Source organism: Seriola aureovittata, chromosome 12 (assembly GCF_021018895.1).
Source record: "Seriola aureovittata isolate HTS-2021-v1 ecotype China chromosome 12, ASM2101889v1, whole genome shotgun sequence".
NCBI classification, from domain to species: Eukaryota; Metazoa; Chordata; class Actinopteri; order Carangiformes; family Carangidae; genus Seriola; species Seriola aureovittata.
The window spans coordinates 20,024,594-20,045,467 of NC_079375.1; the positions used below are offsets into that span (position 1 = coordinate 20,024,594).

General features: G+C 41.1%; 3 protein-coding genes across 6 annotated transcripts; 1 reads left to right on the forward strand and 2 right to left on the reverse strand.

The window, feature by feature from the left end:
* Positions 1-881: 881 nt before the first annotated feature.
* Positions 882-3,503, reverse strand: ahsg2 (alpha-2-HS-glycoprotein 2). The gene is made up of 7 exons (XM_056391968.1): positions 3,250-3,503; positions 2,753-2,860; positions 2,522-2,603; positions 2,247-2,401; positions 2,040-2,135; positions 1,726-1,797; positions 882-1,619 (listed from the first exon to the last, which is right to left on the reverse strand). Exons 1-7 carry the CDS (start codon positions 3,445-3,447, stop codon positions 1,104-1,106), a joined length of 1,227 nt encoding a protein of 408 aa, XP_056247943.1. The 5' UTR covers positions 3,448-3,503; the 3' UTR covers positions 882-1,103.
* A 912-nt stretch (positions 3,504-4,415) lies between these two features.
* Positions 4,416-10,548, forward strand: LOC130178284 (sentrin-specific protease 5-like). 4 transcript variants are annotated; one of them, XM_056390362.1, is made up of 10 exons: positions 4,416-4,602; positions 5,825-6,857; positions 6,965-7,070; positions 7,244-7,391; positions 7,836-7,883; positions 8,982-9,059; positions 9,166-9,303; positions 9,439-9,522; positions 9,644-9,694; positions 9,804-10,548. In XM_056390362.1, the coding sequence occupies exons 2-10, from the start codon at positions 6,062-6,064 to the stop codon at positions 9,918-9,920; spliced, it is 1,566 nt and encodes a 521-aa protein (XP_056246337.1). In that variant the 5' UTR covers positions 4,416-4,602; positions 5,825-6,061; the 3' UTR covers positions 9,921-10,548. The 4 variants fall into 4 exon arrangements, with proteins under 4 accessions (XP_056246337.1, XP_056246338.1, XP_056246339.1 ...); XM_056390363.1 differs by having other exon boundaries at positions 5,828-6,857; XM_056390364.1 differs by having other exon boundaries at positions 4,416-4,597.
* A 188-nt stretch (positions 10,549-10,736) lies between these two features.
* On the reverse strand, positions 10,737-19,779 carry LOC130179314 (protein crumbs homolog 1-like). The gene is made up of 8 exons (XM_056392214.1): positions 19,731-19,779; positions 18,361-19,332; positions 16,055-16,605; positions 15,751-15,916; positions 13,475-14,381; positions 13,313-13,354; positions 13,070-13,192; positions 10,737-11,795 (listed from the first exon to the last, which is right to left on the reverse strand). Exons 1-8 carry the CDS (start codon positions 19,777-19,779, stop codon positions 11,543-11,545), a joined length of 3,063 nt encoding a protein of 1,020 aa, XP_056248189.1. The 3' UTR covers positions 10,737-11,542.
* Between the last annotated feature and the right edge of the window lie 1,095 nt (positions 19,780-20,874).

Below are 20,874 nucleotides of genomic sequence, written 5' to 3' on the forward strand. Positions count from 1 at the left end.
ACTTTAGACAGGGAAGATCTAATAGTGTAATTGAGTGGTAAACTATTCCACAATACAGGGCCAAAATACTCACCTTTGGATTTTGACTGGGTGCGTGGAATGGAGAGCAGTGATTGGTCAGCGTGTTAGTGTTTTTTTTGGTAAGTGACAAAGTTTTCTTTTGAATACATAAATGGAAGCAACACAGACAACTCCAATGATCCCAGCAATATACAGTGGCCACCAGAACAAAACATCTGACCTAGATCCACAACATATGAGGTACAAAGCACATTAAATACTTGAGGAGATAACTGCACAATCACACAGATATGTTGTGGAAGTTTATGGACATATTTTATATTTAAATCTGTGTGTTGGATATTCTATTGATATTAGCTCAAATACCGATGGATATAGCTCAAATATAATCTTATGCTAACTCATAATTATAAGTGGTGCTCGGATACATGTGAATAAGCCATCCTGTGTCGGGGGGGGGGTGCAAAGTTTTCTGGTTGGGAGACACATGTTGTCAGTGTTCTGGTACAAGCTTCAGCCCGTAAACATTTGACTAATGTTTGAAATATTGAACTGTCTCGGACATGGAGCCGTGGCTGTATTAGTAGAAATGTCAATGAGTTCACAGGAATGCCACTGGCATGAGTCAACATGATCAGCAAACAGCACTGTGTTTTGCAATCGCCCTTAAAGATGTGCCATGAATTAATAAATACATTCCGGTTTGAGTTTGTTCATTCTAAGTTCTGTATAGAGAGGTTATCAGCGTGTCCTCACTAAACCTGTAAAAGGCCTTATATGACTCAGTCCTTCACTGACTGTCTTCACTGTTTCAAATATTAAAGAATGCATGATGACCAGAAAGTAACAACACAAAAAGCTTCAACTTAGGAGATTTATTCAGCAGCATTAAATGCAAATGTTTATCACCCATTTTACAGACATTTCAAGAGCTGATCGTTTCAAACAATTGATCATTACTCATTTTTAGGACATGTACTAGTATTACATCTACCTACCACAGCACATGTTCATATATCAATTAAAGTTACGCTAGCACCAGTGTTGCTGAAGGAGGTAAATATAGAGTCTGTGGGACCTGTTCACTTGAAGAATCTGACCCTTCCTGGGCAAGCTGGCACAAGAAGAATAGGGTCTGTTTGAAGTGCAGGGCCGTCAACGGCTGTCAGGCCGAGTGTAGCAGCCACATCTCTCTTGAACAAATCAAGAGGGAGCTCCCTACTGTTTGCGGAATCTGAGGCTGGTCCAGAATCAGCAGCTGGAGCATCAGCAGCTGGAGCATCAGCAGCTGGAGCGGATTCAGGAGATGGAGCGGCTTCAACAGCTGGAGCAGGATCAGCTGCTGGAGAGGGATCAGCAGATGGATCTGGGCTAGCAGGTGCAGCAGCGGCACCAACCACTGCAGGGACTATTGGTACAATTTCATCTGACTCTGCTGATTCCGCAGACAGAAGGCCGCTTAGATGAGGGTCATGGTGAGAGGTCAGTTTATGGTGTCTTAGACCATGCTTGTGTGATGGGCTGCCTGTGAACACATGGACTGCTGGTGGTAAAGCAGGATCTGGCACTGCAGTGCTGTTGGCATCTACAACAGGCATCTGAAAAAAATGTGTATATCAACAGAGGCTTAGAAATAATATTTTCGACATAAATTTTAAGACGATAAACTTCAAAACTTCTTGTTGACGTGAAACAGTATTTTACCAGAACGGGAAACATCTTGCAGTCCACTGTGTGAGCAGTGAGAGAACCTTTGGCAATGCAAAAGCCACGTTCCTGGTACAGAAGAAAAAACATGATTTTATTCATTGTTTTTGTTCAATTAAATTGTTTTAATAGGGTTTTAGATTTATCATTGCCTTATATTTTAGATTAGCTTATATCCTGGGTAAAAAACGTGTATAATACATAATTCCAATAATAATTTTGAGAACCACCCCTCCATTCTTAGAAAAAAACAAAACAAGCAAAAAGTGTTTTTTCTTGTGGAAAACTAAACTGATGCTTTGTGTACTTACAGTCAGGGGTTCATTCAGCGGCACGCAGGCGTCATCAGTGCAATTCGCCTCAACTATGACATATTCTACTGAATATTGTGGCCCACCAGACACAAGCTGAAACAAGGGAAGTATTGATGTACTGACAGGCGCTAATTAAACGTGCAGGTGCATTCAATCTTGTAAAAAATATTGTAATTCTTCTGAACAGGTTATGCTTGAGCCCACCTGGGATGAAATCCTTCCAACTTCCAGAATAGTGTAAGTTACATTCACAGTATTGTTATTAAAGGTTGCCAGAGAGGCATGGGCAAATTCCAGCCCTGCAGTGTCATTTAGGGGCAGGAGGGAATAACAGCCCAAGCAGAGGTCCTCTGTTGATTCTATACGTCAATAAACAAAAAGACACATGCAGGTAGGTTTTTGTGTGCAGGGTGACACTTGTGTAGTATATTCTGAATGTGTGTGTTCATATGGTTGAGTGTGTGATCAGAAAGTTTTACCGTCTGTTTTACACTTGAATGCGATAACAGTCAGAGCTCCGCCAACCTTTTTCAGCATCACGTCACAGTCTCCTTCCACTGCCTGATTGGAAACAAAGAATCAGCTCATAGAGTGTAACAGTCTTCATTTAAATTGTCATTATTTTATATCCTAAAATTATTCTCATCATTACATTAGGTTGAATACCTATAATATGATAGCTTCTGTGTGCAAAAGGTAAGCAGTCTCACCGTCATCACTTTGGGTCTGACTGTGCAGTTGGCAACAGGTGTGGGGTCCAACACATGACAGTCTGTCTCAAGCAGGTCAATTTCCAGCGAATATAGGTCTCCATCAGGCTAAGAAAAAGTGAAACAAAACACTATTTATTCATTTATTTTATTTTTTATCAGACAGTCGCGTGGATGAATGTGCATATGTAGTTTCTAATGACACAGAAAAGTAGAGCATCATTGACATGTTGATTCTTAATCTTTTTTGACATGTTTGTGCAAACGTCTTAACCGGAGCGTTGAAGGCATAAAATAACACAATGGAAAGAAAGAGGGGATATATTCAATAAAATGTACTTTTTCTTTTCTATTGCCCAGTGATGTAGAGGAAATGCACATGCAGAGTGTTTTAGCAGTGTAGCGCATATCATGTTCCCACCTCCTAGCTGAAGGAAAAAGAGGTAGTTACCTGTACCTGTCTTTGCCTATAACCACACATCTACTCACTGACTTACCCTCACGAGGACCTTAATCTCCTCGATCCGGTTCAGTGCATACTTGTAGCCATGAGTGTGCTGGGCATTGAGGTAATCCAGAGCCACCAGAGCAGCCTCCTCTGCCTCAGGGGAGTCACACAGAGGCTGTTGCACATTGACCTGAGCCCACACCACCACCAGTAGTCCCAGAACAACAGTGATGCCCAGAGTCTTCATTTCTTTCAGAGATGCAAGAGGTATCAGAGCAGTGGAGCAGATAAGGAGGAGTGGCAGAGCTGATGCAGCCCATGTATATATCCTGTACTTTAAACAGGAAACAGAGCCAAGTCAAACACAGTGATCATCCCTCCTGACTCCTGCGTCACATGTGGTTTGTATTCTGTTTCAGGACTGCTGCCAAAACAAATGTAAGTTGACAAAGTCTAGCATTGGAGTTTAAATCAGTGATAATTCACTGTTTTTTATGGTGAGAGATTTGCAAACATCTCTATCATTTAATAGCTGTCCCCAGATCTGGCATCTGATCTATCCCTTGAATTAAATGTCATAAGAAAGCGTGTGAAGAGCTACAAGTTTAAACACCTGTATTGGGCAACCAGCTGTTGCAATCCACGGAGGTCGATTAGAGTGGTCGTCCACAGTCACTGCCACCAGGGATTCAGTGCCTTGCTCAATGAAAGTTCACCAAAGAGGATGTTTGCCAACAGGGGGGTACAGTTGAGTTACACGCATTGCTTCCGCCCACATATTTGCTCTTTATTGGACCATGTGCACAATACACTAGTGCCGCCTCAGGTCACGATTAGGCTACAAACAGAGATACTGATGAGAGGATTACCAGTAAAAAAGTAGTGTCTTCTCATACAGATGTCAGCAATAAAGCACTGGAAGGACACCCATGTTTTATCACCCATTTGTTTTTGTCTTTATCTTTTTGTTACATTTCTTTTTCTTTCTAAGACAGGCAGTTTTTGTTTCCTTGTTTTTACTGTGTGTTTTGAAAAGTGCTCTATAAATAAACTTCTTCTTCTCCCTATTATTATTATTATTATTATTATTATTATTATTATTATTATTATTATTATTATTAGTAGTAGTAGTAGTAGTAGTAGTGGTAGTATTCTTTCTTTTGTCCTAAATCTATTCGTCGCTCTTACTAAAATCTGATTGGTCGGCGCCAGGGTGACGCATTTCACACGCGACTTAATTGTATACATGCTGTGTAGTGCGCTGCAGGTTAAACCGGCAAACACCGTGTCCAAAATAGAAAGTATATTAATTCAACAGAAGGTAGACATGGAGGACGTTTATCAGACAAGAGCTCGTTCCGCTGCGAGGTTTCAATGAGGCAAACGAGGCAGTCACGGTGAGGTGTGTGTTACCCCCAGTTGTTGTGTCAGTGAACCCAGCTATGTTAGCTAATTTAGCCAGAGGGGGGCTTTGCTTGGAAACACGTGTCGAGAAGATACCAAGCCAGGCAGCTCAAAACTGTGAGACCTCTGTGGTTTGACCGGCTGGAGGAAACCAGGTTTTTGTCTTCGTTTGTTAACGTAGCTCTGTGAGACTGTGTAGGACACGTAGGAAGGTCTTGCACTGTTGTACACAGCTTTGACAACTTTTAAACTCATTGCATTGTTCTTAGATCTTCCCTCAGTTGGATCCCACTAAAACATGTGTGTAAATAGTACACACACGTGCAAATGTGTGTTTTAAGTATCTGTAAATGCAGCAAGTATTCACATCTTTTATTGAGGTGAAGTAACAATACAGTGATGACAAAATGCTCCATTTCAAGTACAAAATCCTGCTTTCAAACCCTTAAGTGAACATAACATTAACAAAATGCAAAGTAGTTACTATGCAGCAGTGATACATGCTAACATGATGTGTCATTTTAATGCTGTAGGTGATTTTTACCCCCTTACATAAAATGTACCACACAGAACTGTGCAAAAGTTAAAGGTTATAAAAGTGAATTGAGGATCCTTTCAAACACAATACAATGGGTAGTTTTTGTTTATCAATTAACATCATACAAAGTCCATTAAGTAGAAAAAACCTAATCAGTATTTGCTGTGACCTCTGTTCGCCTTTAAACCAGCACCAGTTCTCCTTAATACACCTGCACACCATGTGTTTCAGGACTCCCTGTTCATTCTTGTCTCTGAAGATAGGTCTTAATGACTCTGGCTGCGTGTCTGGTGTTGTTTCCATGCTGCAGAATGAATCTTGGACCAATCAATTGCCTCCCTGATGGGGCTGTTTGATTGGCAAGAATCTAAACATCCTAAGCACCTAAAATTTTAGCACAGTATTGTATGTCTTGAGTAGCAACAGCTGTTGAATAAATTAAATGCTGAAAAATAGTGGAGTAGAAGTCTGAAGTAGAAATTGCAACTACTCAGTTACATTCAACCACTGCTCAGTACTGCTATATTTCCCAGTCATAATGCTCATTCATAACAAAGAAAACTGTTCAAATTTAAGAAAAAAGTTACTTTGTTCTTAAGGTCACTTAGTGTAACCTTAACGACAAAGTGAGATGAACATGTGTAGAAACACTGCATGTAACAACACATCCATTCTCTTGCAGCAGATGTTCAGGCTGCCCATTACTCTGCTGAGTACGCTGCCAGAAGTGGAAGCAAACACAAGGTCACCGCAGACCATGGCCTGTAAACTGAGTATCTCCTTGCACGAAGAAGACAAAATAAAATCCAGATTCAGCACTGTTGCGTTTGAGCTTTCTGACTCAGACCTGCCCCTCCTGCAGCTGTAAGGATACCCACAACTCCATGTTCTCATGTGATCCTCCATCAGTCTCTCCCAGATGCACCGAACACAGAGCCACAGGAGCAAAGCAAAGTACCTCAAGAGGAAGAAGGGCTTCATGTCTTCAGTCAAGGGAGTTTCTCATCTGTCCAGGCGAACCAAGAGACGCTTGTATTGTAAATTACAGCTTTGGATGTGGAGGAAGCGAAGAGAGAAATGCCGTTTTGGGATTTACAAAGCAAAGAAAAGAGCTTGTGGGATCAGCTCTGGCTCCAGCCCCTGTCTCAGTTTAAAGGCACAATCACAGAAAAATAAAAGGAAAGTTCCAATGTACCGGACACTGAACTTAGAAAATTCGCAAGCCAGAGCTTCATCTGTTGTGTCACCAATTGGTGGTGAAGCTTCAGAAGACACACTTAGAGGGGAGGATTGCCTGCTGAAGCCCCGTGAATCTGTCAGTCTGTCAGAAACTTTCACTGCTTCCAGCTCCTTACACGACCAGGTTACAGACACGAATGCTGCTGCAGCTACCATAACTCAAACCATACCATCTCCAACAACAGAACTCTTTGGGAAGTTTTGTGAAATTGCAGATCCTTCTAAATGTTCTTGCACTGTCAAACCCCTGCTGAGCACAGAGGACAGTGAGGCAGATAGAGGGATTACGCTGTTTAAGGCACCAAGGACAATGATACCTCCTCAAAGGCTTGAAGTCAACTGCCCATCAGGACAGCACACTAATGTCACTCCAGGTCAGGACCAGGCTCAAAGCGAAGACACCGATGAGAGATTCACCAGTAACAAGTCTTCTGTCACTGATGTCGGCCTTAGAGCCCTGACTAAGGACATCCACGGTAGATGTTTTTTCGCTTTAACCCTTTTTTTTTTTAACCTTTACTTTGGATTTCCATTTCTGTTTTTGACAGCTATTTGAGATAACGGTGTTTCGATGTTTCTCTAGAATTCCTCGATGGCTTCTACAGAATATATGGAAGTTTCATCCCGCTACAAAAGAGCGACGTGTTGAGACATCTTAAGAGGAAGTTTAATAGTGATTTCAGTGACAGGTAAATCTTGTTGAATCTTGTGATTCTCTCAGTTTGCAAGATTAAAATGTCTCGTACTTTTTTTTTTTTAGTTGTGATGTGTTAAATGTGTGTTTACAAGTGCAACAGTGGGAGTGGTATCTGAAATGATTTTATTCCTACACCAATCATTTTATGTTTTCTTACTTCTGCAGGAAAAATATAATTTTCTCAGAGGTTACCAAATACAGAACTGCGATCGTTCAGAAGCTTGTGCCCTCCTTCCAGGTGGTCTACAAGAAACACACACTGACACTGGATGATTTGTTGACACTGGCAGATCAGAACTGGCTCAACGACCAGGTAATGATCCATCACACCTCGAGTTTCAGTTCTCATGCAGATTTCAGAGTGGAGAGATTTTGTGTGATGAGCAAAAGCCTTAATGTTTATTCTGAATGGAACTGGCACAGTTGTAAGCAAAGGTTTGGACAAGTGACATATTTTGTTTTAAAGAAGTAAATCCAACCAGCAAACACACATCAAAAACTCAACCTTTCTTCAAATGTTAATGCACTATTACTTTGACAGCTTTGTGGTCTGACAAATGTATATCCTGACCCTGCTCTATAAGCAAAATTGCTATTGATTTTTGATTGATTATTGATATTTGATATTTTTTGAGTAGATTAAATAAAAAGGATACAGTGCATTAACATGAAGAAAATGTCTGTTTGCTGCAGGGGTTGTATTTACTTTTTTACTTTTTACTACAACTGCATATAAATATTTTTGTTTCTGCTTAAGGTCATGAACATGTATGGAGAATTGATCGTGGAATCTGCCAGTCACAAGGTAATCTAATGAACTTAACAAGCTTGAATGTTTTTTCTTTAATTATAATAAAAGCATCAGATGCATGAAAATTTTTACTCACCAGGGCTATTTAAATATTGCCAGTAATTAAAGGAACAGTTCAACTTTTGAGGAAATATGCTCATTTGCTTTCTTACTGAAAGTTAGATGAGAAAACTGATACCACTCTTATGTCTCTACGGTAGCTAGTGCAGCGGCTAGTTAGCTTAGCTTAGCATATAGCTGGTAACAGGAGGAAACGTTTAACCTGGCTCAGTCCAAAGATAAAAAAACAGGAGGAACAGCTGAAGTTAAAATGTCCTGTGACCTGATGTGTAAGTGCTGTATTTAAATTTTACCAGAGAGCAGAAGTAATTTGGAAGTTTTTCTAGCAGAACCTTATAAATGAACAACATACAATGCTGCTTCCTACTATTTGTTAAGGTGGACCGTCCCGACTTTTCAGATATGATAGCAATGGTGAGTGAAAACAGTGTCACCTGTGATGAAGCGCAGTGTGCTGTGATAGAGAGTCCAGAGGTTTCAGCGTGGTGGGAGAATCACACATATATAAATCATCACCATAATCAAGAGCAGACAGAATTGTAGATTGTTCATTGGTCTTTCGTCCAACAGAAGAGAAACATGATTTGTTTCTGTACAGAAATCCAGTTTTTACCTTCAGTTCGCTTGATAGGTGTTTCACATGGGTCATAAACGAGGTGTCCAACCAGAGACCCAAGTATTATAACATTCAACTGTTTCAATTTCATGACCATTAGCTTGAGTCTTGTCTTCACTGTGAAGTTACCAGACAATCCAGTGCATATTTCCCAAAATGACCCATTACTTTAATTAATCACAGTATTTGCCTTTATGCTAGACTTGAACTCTTATCTATACAAATACTGAAAGATCCTTAAGACAATGGTAATTGTACATATGCTTTTTAAAGCTTACCCAGTGTGTTTTACTCTCATAAGCTGACAAGAAAAGGATTTCAACAAATAAAAACACACGAACCTGCACAGACCTACATTGTTGTTGTTTTATAACTGTAGTTCGGTTACTATTATCTCCCTCTGTCTCCACTCCTAGGTCCACTTTCTCAACAGCTTCTTCCACCGGCAGCTCATGACTAAAGGATATGATGGTGTTAAGAGATGGACAAAGCAGGTTGGTTTTAAGACGGAAAAAAAATGTTTTTCATCGTCAAATTATAATGTGATGACATTGACTTTTGACAGAAAGAGTGGGTTTTAACTCCATCTCTTCTGCACAGGTGGATTTGTTTTCTAAGAGTCTGCTTTTGGTGCCCATCCACCTGGAGGTTCACTGGTGTCTGGTGACTGCTGACTTTGTCAAAAAGAAGATCTGCCTTTACGACTCTCAAGGGAACGCGCTCCAGAAAGTTGCAAGGGTAATAACAGATTTCATGAAATTTATTTTGTCATTCTAACAATATACTGTGTATATATAAACATTTCGGCTGCAAGTAATCATAAATCCACATCTGTAAAACGTTGTGTTTTTCTTGATGCTTTGCTTACAATAGAACATCCTGAAATACTTGATGACAGAAGCAAAGGAGAAGCAGCAAACGGCTTTTGAAAATGGTTGGGCAGTGTCGTTCGATGAGGTATGTATGTTTTGCCCTGAAATGAGGAAAGCTGGCATCGTGCAGGTTGGAGGCATCATCTGCTGGAGATTCGCTCTGCAAACTGACATGATGTCTTGTCTCCCCCTGCTGTCCTTCACAGAAAATCCCACAGCAGACTAATGAAAATGACTGTGGAGTTTTTGTGTTGGAGGTAACATGCTTTGCCTGCTTAGTATTCATGAATTTAGTCATTATCCTTTCCATTTTTTAAAAAACTGTTTGCTAATTGCGTAATAATTCTGTTTTGCTCTCCTTTTCAGTATTCTAGATGCCTGGCACTCGCAAAACCTCTTCAGTTTTCACAGGAGGACATACCAAAGATACGCAAGAGGATCTACAAAGAGCTCTGTGACTGTAAGCTCCATGAAGAGGGCTGACGAGTATCTTACAGTTGTATGTCTATGGGTATTGCTCATAATATGTGCTGCTTCGAATTTGGGTATAAAATCAGCAGCCCACACTCTCTCTAAGTGCAGGGCTTCTCTCCCAGCTCACAGCCTTACAGCACTGTGAGGATATATAGGTGATCTCAGCAGGAGAGACTCACTTCTGTGTGTGGTGCACTGTTCATGCTAAACCATGATCCTTGTATGATAGCTGTATTTATATGATCAATATTTAATCAGGCATGTTATTTAATAAAAGAAAACATCTTATTGTTCTGGGAGTTTACACATCAACAGTGCACCAACAGAGCCTTACTGAACTGACTGCCTGTTGAAATGGATCTAACCCGTCATGGTTCATGTCTGTGTTGATGTTTAAAATATCTGTTCACCTTATTTGCACTTTGTTTTTTGAAGTCTAATCTTGCATTGTCGACTTGTAGTTTGAGATATTTTGCATCATAGTTTCTGTTAGCACCAGATGACTGAGTAGGAAGTAGGTGTATTTTGTTTCTAAAGAAAGTTATAGAACTGGACTCAGTCTCCAATTTATTATTTTTGTTTGTTGCCTAATAGGAAATGTGTAAATAAAGTTTTAAATAAAAGCGTGTTTCCAACATTTCACAAAGTTTATTTCATGTTTCATCTTACAGATCAGGTGCTGTATGCACTGCATGCAGCATGTCCTGTATTAATCTATTCTAGGTCACATAAGTATTTGTAAATACACAACTTCTTAGCTATAGACAGGTATTTTATTAATCTCCAGCACATTATAACTGTATCTGAGTGGGTCCCTGAACAGTTATAAAATATACACTGGTTAGAAAACAGTGCTCCAGAAAAAAAGTGGAAATTTTTAAGGCACAGGAAAAACTGGTTTTCAGTATGAGAACCAGATAAAATGCATGAATATACTGTAATAAATATGGTAAAATATGTAATATTCATTACCAAATAAATCTGTTTACAACAGACACATTTCTATTACAGACCTTGTCAGTACACGAGATATAATGGAATATAAATTCACACCAAATATATGTTTATTGCAGCACTACTCTGTCTCTTCTGGTCTTGTGAACTCACTCCTCGCATTAACTGTTGTTTGCAGAACTGATATCAGAAAAACTCACGGGTGTGACTTTATCCAAAAAGCAGTAACAAGGTCGAAACTCTGATATTAAGGGAACAAGTTTTGGAATACAGACTTTTGGTTGCTGAGAAAATTGTCCACTTTGTTTTTTGCAATGGAGATCCAGTCAATGCTGCAATATGCAGCTCATTTATCAAGTGAAATCACAAGATACCATGAAAGAGAAGAGCTTCGCTTCACTATTGAGACCGTGTGGGTAGATATATTTGCTCCAACTATCACTCATACAGCAGTGAAGAAGCAGCCTGTCCAGAGAAAGCTGAATTCATCCACAGATGTTGTGATTTTCTCCTCCCTTTTGTATAAAGGATTACAGACAGGCTGCTGTGCTGTGTGCAGTTTTGTGATAACACAGTACATGATTACATGACATTTCCCTAAATTAGTCACATGTACTCCAATGCGACCCTCTTTCTTGACCAATAGTCAAATTTGACCACAACAGACAAAGAGAGGCCTAATCATTAACGTGGAACCCCCACTCAATTTCTGGCTCATCGTCGAGGCGTATCACAAGGTAGGACACCAGCTGGAAGAGGTTCTGCCACAGGCCCAAGAAGAGGTACAAGTAGAAGTCACTGACGTCCATTTGGCAGTGTATCCCAGAGTAATTCATATCACACACACACTCAAAACTGTTCACGTAGTTGACACAGAAGCCTCCGTTCATACACGGGTCTGAGGCACATTCATCCACATCCTTCTCACACCTGGGAAGGAGAATAAGGAGAGAAGTATTATGGAACAAAACAGGAAAAGAGCATCTTGTAAAACATATTGGTACAAATGGCAAGCTTAAATCAGTAACTGGCCACTTGGGGGCGGCAGAAACAAGCCACAATGACATCATCACCTTTAAATTTGTTAGCAAACAGTGGCTTAAATCTGCACACCTAACAGAAGCAACATTACCATTCATTTGGAGATGTGTTTCTGACCACCTGACAAAACACCTCTGTTTTTTGGCTCCGCCTACCCCTGAGGGAAACATCTGGCTCTTTTGCTGCTGAATGCTCCGCTATTTTCACCGGCTAGTTGCTAACTTTTGTCTGTCTTTGCAGTTTGGTGGGCTATTAGCTTTTACAGCTATTGTGTGGAAAACAGCTCTATGCTGTATCTAGAAACAACTCAAGAGTAATGAGAGTGAACAAAACCAGTCAAGTTATGAGTTGTATAAAGAAAACGATGAGCTGAAAGACACTAAAATGCTCTGTACAAATGAGGGAAACTACAAACCTGGGTCATTTTTTTGTGGTTTTGGCAATTCAAACAACACCTTACATTACACACCCGTTTGATCCAGTGTTAATGTAAAAATATTGACGACAGCAACTTTCAGCACATTTCTGGTGCAGTGTTTTGTCAGCCTTTTCAGTGTAATGGCAGCTACTCTGTATTATTTACCTCAACTACAGAAAAGTAACAGGCCTTTATTGGCGGCGGGTCTTTATTTCTAATTCCGTCTGTCTGATTAGTATAATTGGTCATATTTTGGTAAGAAGACTCATTATGACCTTTGCCCTGTTGAAGCTACTGCATTAGACAGCAAACAGCAAAGTGGATCAGAATGATTGAATCAAATACTTTAGATGAGTAATCCAGCACAACAAAGTGTTGAAAATAGCATGATTATATTGTTGAATGTATTAAATGAAAGTGGTAGAAATGGACATTATGCTTAACTGGTGTGCACAATATATAACAGACACCAGTTTATCCGCCCTTTGTTTCTCCCCCAGCCTGTATTTATTCGTGTTGCCCACGCCCCCTCCCATTACTGCAGAGCCAGCTTTTAATCAACTCCTATTCAATTTGAGGAAATACGATAATACCTAATTAATTATTTCAGTTAATTTCATATCACAGACATATCAATAGATCAGTGGGAGAAATCCTAATGGCCCTGTCTCAATATCTCACGACCCCATTAGGTTCTCTGCCCCCGGGGTGTAAAGAGGATTAAATATTATTATACATGTCCTACCACTGTCCTGTGAAACCAGGCAGGCAGTAACAGGTGTTGTCTGTTTCAGAGCAGTTCCCTCCATTAAAGCAGCTGTATTTCCATCTTGTACCCATGCACGTAGATACAGGCAACAGAGGAAGTCTTAACGGACAAAAGAACACAACAATACATGTCAATAACCTCCAGTCTGGTAAAGTTAATATTTACTTGGTTTAACAAAACAATGGAAATGTTCTTATAGTTTAATGTAGAAGCACTTACGGGTTTATCTCAATGTACCATGGGATTTCTGGGATTTTGTCACTGTAAGAGACAAATTAATAAATCAGTTCAAATAACTACTTGTTAATCTGTTGTGAGTGTGTGCTACTGTTCACTCGTCAGTTTGTCAGGAAGATATTGATAAAGTGTTGACGAACTCACTCGCAGTATAGGCCTGTCAGATTTTGAGGGCAGAGGCATGTGTAGGTCTGGAAGCCTTTGAGGCACGTGGCGCCATAGCTGCAGTTGCTGTTTTCACACATGTCGACTTCTTCCTCACACTGTTCACCACTGTACCCCAGCTCACACACACACCTGAATCCCCCAGGTAGGTTGGTGCAGTTGCCGTAGATGCAGGGGCTGGAGGCGCAGCTGTCTGCCGAGTCTTGACACAGCGGCCCTGTCCACTCGGAGGGACACGTGCAGTGATGCAGGTCAAAAAGGTCCTTACACACACCCTGGTTCTGACAAGGGTTGGGTGCACACACACTGGTTCCCCAGCAGCCGTATTGTGGTGCTGAGTTGCTATTTATCCTCGTAAACTGCTCCTCCTGAGGTCTCGGGAGATTCAACTCCATGTCCAGGTGGAAAGGGAGAAGAAGGCCTCCGATCTCCACCGTTCCCAGACAGCCAGACAGTTTCACTCCAGCGTCCAGGCTCAGTCCCCCCAGGAAAATGTCTGCTCCCTCCCTAAGAAAGTTCAGGTCCCCTGCAGCTGTTTTGGAAATGCTAGGTTCCTTCTGGCTTCCATCCACAGCCATGATCCACCTGGAGGTAGTGAGTGTCTTGTTCTCCATGCTGAACGCCACAGTGTGCCACTCTCCATCACTGATTGGACCCTGGCTTTGAACTGTCAGCTTGTCATCCCTGGCCTGTATCTCCATGACCAAATGAGAGTCCTGGAGGGAGATAGTGAGGTAGTGTGTGTCTCTTTGTGCATGCAGTAAGGTGGCAGTGGACTGTCTTGTGCGGAAGCTGAGGAACACACTGGTGAGGTTGCGCCTAATTTTTCCGTTGCTCCGGTATTGCAAAATGCTGCTTTCAACACGAAAAGTCACATTAGACAAACCTGAAGGAAAGAAATGGAAAAGACTTAATGAACTGAAATTGAATTTGAGTATTTAATGTAGTTTTCCCAGTCATTTAAGTCATTCCATTACGAAGACACAGTGCCCTTTCTTACTATAATTATCCCTTTGGAACATGAAAACCCTCTGGAAACCTGGTTTCAAATCTTAAAGAGTAACCCAACACCCGCCTGACCACAATCAGATGAAGAGTCCTTTGTTGCATCTGTAACCACACCTAACAGCAGTGTCACTGTGTCCTAAAGTACACTTGTACATCCCTACAGGAAAGCAAAAAGTTAAACCACTGCTGATCAGCAGAGACAAGATTTTTAGGGGGTATTAAGTTACTCATATAAAACTAAACACACAACAACCAAAGTTAAGGGTTGGAAAAAAACATGAATGGGTATTATTAATAAGAGTTAAACACCGACAACTTGAAGTTAATTGACCTTATCAGGACTGTGAGGGTGTGTTTTGATCAGACTTGATTGATATTGTTGGAAATATAAGCAATAACCCAGCAACGGGCATCATGTTTTTGTTGCTGAATCCTTTTTGGTGCATGGAAGTATGGGACATCGCTTTTCTCCAGATGAGCCCTGCCCACTTCTATTGAGAAAACCAAGGACTAAAACACAATTACAGGGCATTTTTTATGTGGAATAACCTAAACTGTTCTATTTTGGCAAATGAATGTATTCATGTAATCATTCAAAATAAAAAACTAAGTAGGTTTTCAGGGCCTTTAAACTGTTAAACTGCCCAACAGACAAAACAGTGTGTTGAACAAACTGCAAACAACGTGACCTGCTGAAATGGCTTGGACTGGCGGCTACTCTGGATCAACAGCTCCCCTCCCTTTCTCTCTGTGAACATGTGACATCTCCAGGAAGACTTGTCATCATAAACTTCCACAGGCATGTGGCGATAGACTTAATCTGACCAGGGATTACTGTGTCTTAGAGGAATCCTATGTAGGATCCCTGCCTCAACTCTGTTCCATGCTGTAATCAGTCACACAGTAATTAATCAGTGCCTGCACTGGTGAGGGCCCTGAAGGGACAGCCTGCACACCACATCCAGTCCCGTCAGTGGACATAAACTAAGATCAGAAACGGGCTGCTATAACAAAAGGCTCACCCATTAATTGTGGATCCTTTTTCTTGGCAATCTGTTTACATGCCACAAACAGGAATAGCAACAGAGGCTGTGCACAATATGATATTTATAGCATAAAGCCTATTCCTTAGCCATTCTTAGAGATTATCTGAGACTTTTATTGAACCCACAGTCGTGTATTTTAAGACAATGTTCTTTTGAAAACAGGAAAAATGTCACAACAGGCTCTGATCTCAGGAGACTTACACTCAAAGCCCTGAGAGCGGGGCTGACAAAGGGAACTGGTGGGGCAGGGAGACAGCTCACACCATTTAACCTCCTCACAGCGCTGCCCTGCAGTGTTGGGGGGGCAGTTACAGATGAAGTCATCCCACATTGAGTAACACACTCCCCCGTTGAGACAGGGGTTGACCTAATCAAGAGAAAACAGTTGAAATCAAACAGACTAAAACAATGTCCACCGTCATGATTGGTGCAGATAAGGAATGAAAATGTGTCACTTGCTCATTCAAGGCATTATAGTGAACATGACATTATTGATGTAACTCACAGCACAGGCATTGTCACTGCTGCATCTTTGTTCAACATTGATGAGCTGCTCCAGGTTGTAAGACTCCACCGGAGTCGCTATGGGGTAGAACTGCAACCGTTTGCTGTTAATCCTCAGATCCTGGACACAACCCTTAAAGTATCCACCAAACGATCTAGAGGCCCTTGAGTCTGGGAGCCCTCCGATGAAAACCAGATCCCCAGGATGGGCTCGGATGTGCCTGATGGGCATAGAACCCTGGTCTTGAGCTGACTGGAGTAAGGTGGCTGCCGTGCCTTCCAGCTTCACAGTCACAAGATGGAAATGGCCATCACTGACAGTAGCCCGACCAACAAGGGTCTCAAAGTTGTTGACCTGAACTTTGACCCTGCCCTCCTCCAGCCACAGGCGGAGGTACTGGCTGGTGCCATTGGCCAGGATGAATAGCAGGCCGCTGGACTGTCTGGTGCGAATGAACATGGATATAGTCAAGGTATCACTTGCGTCATCGTCTAATGAGAAGACAGCATAACTCTCCAGATCTTTGTTTCCAAACCTTGCAGTGATATACTCTGTATGGGCACAGAGAGAGAAAGCCTGATGAGAAGTACATTTTAACGGAATGGGATGACATTTTGGAGAAAAGATTTATACGACTTTAAACCAGTCAACAGTCAGTTAGCTTAGCTTAGCATAAAGATTGGAAACAGGAAGAAACAGCTAGCCTGGGTTTGTCCAGGTAAGGTAAAAAGAATTTGCCCACCAGCACCTGTAGAATGAATTGAATATATCTCATGTGTTATTCTGTGCTGTACTATTTCTTGGCACGGAGCAGTAACTTCCAGGTGGCTCTGCTGGTTGAAATAGTCAGGTGAATGAGACCTTCAGTGCCAACAGTGAATTATTTTTTTTAACTTAGCTTTTTGCACAGATTAAACAAATAACATACAGCGTATTGTGAAGTGCCGAAAAGTGTAGTTCTTCAAACGGCCATCTGAGGCTGGCTCCAGAAGCGAGTCAATCCCTGTAGAGTCTCATGTTAAAATGCCCAACTTTACATCAGAACATGTTGACAGCCTGGTACAGAAAACATTTTGGTCTCTATAGTTAATTTCCCCCTTTGTGGAAACTAAACATGGAGTGAATTTTTATAAAACCCACTTGTTTAAATTTTATTAAGGCTTTATGAGGTTAATGACTCACCTCTTGCCCATTTTTGCATTAGTCTGGAGTTAGGCGGAGTCAGGTACTGCCAAGATGGCAATGGTGGAGCAGTCCACTCTGAGCTTCAAAACCGTTCTTAAGGAACCCATGGGTGACGTCACGGAGGCTACATCCATCTTTATTTACAGTCTATGGTATCCCCCCTCTTTCCAGTCTGCTAAGCTAAGATAACTAAGTGCTGGCTGCAGCTATTTAATGGGCACATATGAGAGTAGTATTGATCTTTTTCATCTAACTTTACACCACAAAGTGAAAAAGAGTATTTCCAAAAATGTCAAACTATTTCCTTGAGTGAACAAAATATTTATACAATCTAAATATTTTATGGAGTCATCAGTGTTATGGACCACAAGCTATTCATTGACATAACAAACGTTTGTATAGACAAAAAGGTGAGGTTGAGGATTAATATTTCCAGCATGGTTTTCACAATGAGTGCTCTCTTTTCATTCATCAGAAGAAGCTGCTGAGGATGCCAACCAACAAAAATGCCTTTGCATGGCGTGAGTCCATAAGTCTCTCTGATTTGTCAAAGTAAAGGCGTTCCAGGTCGGCTCCTGAAACCCACGTTTTTTAAATCCTTGGCCCAGGTGTTGCTGGATGCCTTCTAATTACATGACTGAATGGCTGAACTCTCTGTGCTATTTCTACTGGCTCTCTAAGCTCCTTTAAAGTCTACTGACTAACTTTATCATCCTGTGGGGCGTGGCTCTCTTCATAGCTAGCCATTAAGATTTCTGCAGCGACTGAGGTTGAACTTCACTCGACCTGTACCTGTTCTCACAGCACGACTTCCTGTAATTCTGCCAACAGCAGTGTCATGTGTCAAGGAGAACGTGCTGAAATCGATGACAGACAATAAATGTTCCACCTGAATTTTGTTTTTGTGTTACTGTTATTTGTGGTGAGAAAATAGCCAACTCTGTGCACCTGCATGTGCACAGTGTGTGCATATTGTTATTGTAGTTGGTGGGTTTTTCTTAGTGGAAAGGGGAAGAAAAATTAAGAACTGAACCACTGAAGTAGTTGGACTTATTTTTAAATATATGATTTCATTAAAATGTGAAATGGCTAGTGTGTGTGTGTGTGTGTTCACGGCTTACCCTCTGCACAGTTGTTTCCCTCATATGGTCTGTGGCACTCACACATGTAGCTCCTCCAGCCCTTGCTCACGCAGCGCCCTCGGTTCTGACATGGGCTGTTGTCACACTTGTCTTTGTCGCTGCATCCCACATTGATGTTTGCCTGGATGTCTGAATCTTCTGGTACTATAACAGGCAACACCAGATGTGAGTCCACGAACACATCTCTGAAGCAGCCTAGAAAAGCAGGTGGGTAGTCTGCTTCATCCACTGCTCTGTCCAAACCCCAGCTCCCCCCGACTGCTCCTATGAAGAGGCTTTGACGAACTGTTCCTGGCACGGGGAGAGCAGAGGCTTGCTCAAGCAGCTGGACCTCAGCGCTGGAGTCTCCGGTGCAGCTTCCTTCAGTGCAGAGCAACCTGATGAGACTGACCACGCCGCCTAGAGAGGCTTCCACTGTGTGCCACTTGTTGTTGGACAAGTACTCTGGGAGCTCTTGAACCAGTGTGCTGGAGCCTTGACCTCTCAGGCTGCAGAGGCAGAGATGCCCATTCAACAGCTCAATGCTGAGCAGCAGATCGTCCACTCTGCGCTGCAGGAGGGTGCCGACTTCTCTGTCTGTCTTGAAGCTAAATGTGACATGAAGAGGAGCCTCTGGGTCGAGAAGCTGTGTCTCTATGTACATATAGCCTCTGGACTCAAATGAGAAGACTGTGGGGGTCTCACATTTTGAGCCTGTGAAGCCAGCAAGGCAGATGCATGTGTAGGTGTGCTGATCATTTACAAGTAAAGGTGAGCATATTCCTCCATTCTCACACTGTTTGTCATCACAGCCTGAAAGTGGAATTGTGCAAGTCTCCCCACCATATAAGCGCCCATTTTGGCTCTGTTGGGAGCAAAGGCATCTGAATCCTCCATTGTGGCTCTCACATTCGCCACCATTTTGGCATGGCTGCTGTTCACATTCATTTATGTCCTCACCAGACAAAGTGCCTGCAGATACGAAAAAAATCCATTATAATATATATAATATACAATCAATGTATGAACTTACAAAAGAAACATGACAATAAAACAAAAAAGTAAAGAATTTAAAAACATACTACTCATATAATTGCAAAATTTAAAAATGTATAAATCCAAAAAATGTTACACATATGAAATAAATGTAGAATATAAAGCAACTGTACAAACGTTTGTTGTGTATTATACTATACAATTATTGAGCACCTCAGCTATTATTTCCAAATCTGATATACAAACTGACAATAAGAGAAATACAAACAAATTATTGCCCTATTGATACCACTAAACAGGCTTAAAGATATGCTAAACATTTGCAAATAATATTCATCTGTGGTTACAACATTTATACTGAATCCAAAGATTACCTGCATAAAGCAACCATAACATCCACACATGCACGCTGTATCTCAACATTGTCCTCAACAAGTCCTCCAAATTACTAGATGTTTGGCAATATCTTAATTTTAAGTCAAAGACAGGTGGAGAACACTTGTGTGTGCAGCTTCATCTTCAACTCTGCTCCTCCATGCATGTGTGTGCTCACTGGAGTGCTGTGAGCCAGATAGGAGGGATTAAGCTAATGCACTTACAATGTCTTACACATTTCATGTCTTGGTGAAGGGAGGGGTTCATCCAGGAGGCTAATTTGACTTACTCCAAACATTTTCACTTGCAGAACTTTGATATTCACTTTTGACAATTGAAACCAATGGGATAGAAGAGTTTTGGAACAGAGGGTGAGCCTCACCTCAGCAGAGGAACAAACTGTAATTCAGATGTTTATTACATCTTCAGTTTTCTGTAGAGGGAAATATTCCAACAATTGAACTACACATAATATAAACCCTGAAACATGGGCATAAACACAAATACGTGTGTGCACGTGCACAAACACATGTAGTCTACTACAGGACGTGTCCACAGTTGTCTCAGCAATTGGTTGGACTGAGTCCCAGCCTTTGAAAGAAGTAAACTCAGGCCATTCGTTCTAATCTGGGAATGATCTCTGTCATTAATACACCTCTGACCTCATCACAAGTTATTTCTCTGAAAAGCCCTTAGAGCATTCAATCTGCTCTTTAGTAATGCTAATTGCCTTACTGCTCTTTTTAGTGTTACTAGTTTTACACTTGCTCTGGCTCAGGTTTTACAGTCACACCCACATTATGTTATAACTCAGAATTTGGGGCCATTATCCAATATGTAAAATATAAGCAACTATTAAATACTGTACTGTACAGGTTTATCATTATGTTTGAGCATACGTTTATTGTAATTTGTATAAGTATGCAAATGTAGCTGGTGTATTTGCAGATATATATAAAATGTTAGATAGGCTCGTGTAACTACTTGAGTAAAGTAAAAGAAAAATTGTGAAAGAAGTGATCAGATGTTTTACTCAAGTACAAGTAGCAATACCACAATTTAAAATATACTCTGTTACAAGTAAAATCCTTACTTTAGTAAATGTGGGTTGGTGCTATCAACGAATGTACTTATATTTTAAAA

Bases quoted from the DNA above. Each gene is read 5' to 3' on its own strand.
- ahsg2 (XM_056391968.1), bottom strand. From the start codon at position 3,447: ATGAAGACTCTGGGCATCACTGTTGTTCTGGGACTACTGGTGGTGGTG. The intron at 2,402-2,521 runs GTAAAACTTTCT...ATTGACGTATAG, and splicing joins ATTCAAGTGTAAAACAGACG to AATCAACAGAGGACCTCTGC. The intron at 1,620-1,725 runs GTAAAATACTGT...CATTTTTTTCAG, and splicing joins GCAAGATGTTTCCCGTTCTG to ATGCCTGTTGTAGATGCCAA.
- LOC130178284 (XM_056390362.1), top strand. From the start codon at position 6,062: ATGCACCGAACACAGAGCCACAGGAGCAAAGCAAAGTACCTCAAGAGG. The intron at 9,060-9,165 runs GTTGGTTTTAAG...TCTTCTGCACAG, and splicing joins TTAAGAGATGGACAAAGCAG to GTGGATTTGTTTTCTAAGAG. The intron at 9,523-9,643 runs GTATGTATGTTT...TGTCCTTCACAG, and splicing joins GGGCAGTGTCGTTCGATGAG to AAAATCCCACAGCAGACTAA.
- LOC130179314 (XM_056392214.1), bottom strand. From the start codon at position 19,779: ATGTTGAGATACAGCGTGCATGTGTGGATGTTATGGTTGCTTTATGCA. The intron at 19,333-19,730 runs GTAATCTTTGGA...TCGTATCTGCAG, and splicing joins GTTATGGTTGCTTTATGCAG to GCACTTTGTCTGGTGAGGAC. The intron at 11,796-13,069 runs GTAGGACATGTA...TCTCCTTCCCAG, and splicing joins CCTGGTTTCACAGGACAGTG to GTGTGAGAAGGATGTGGATG.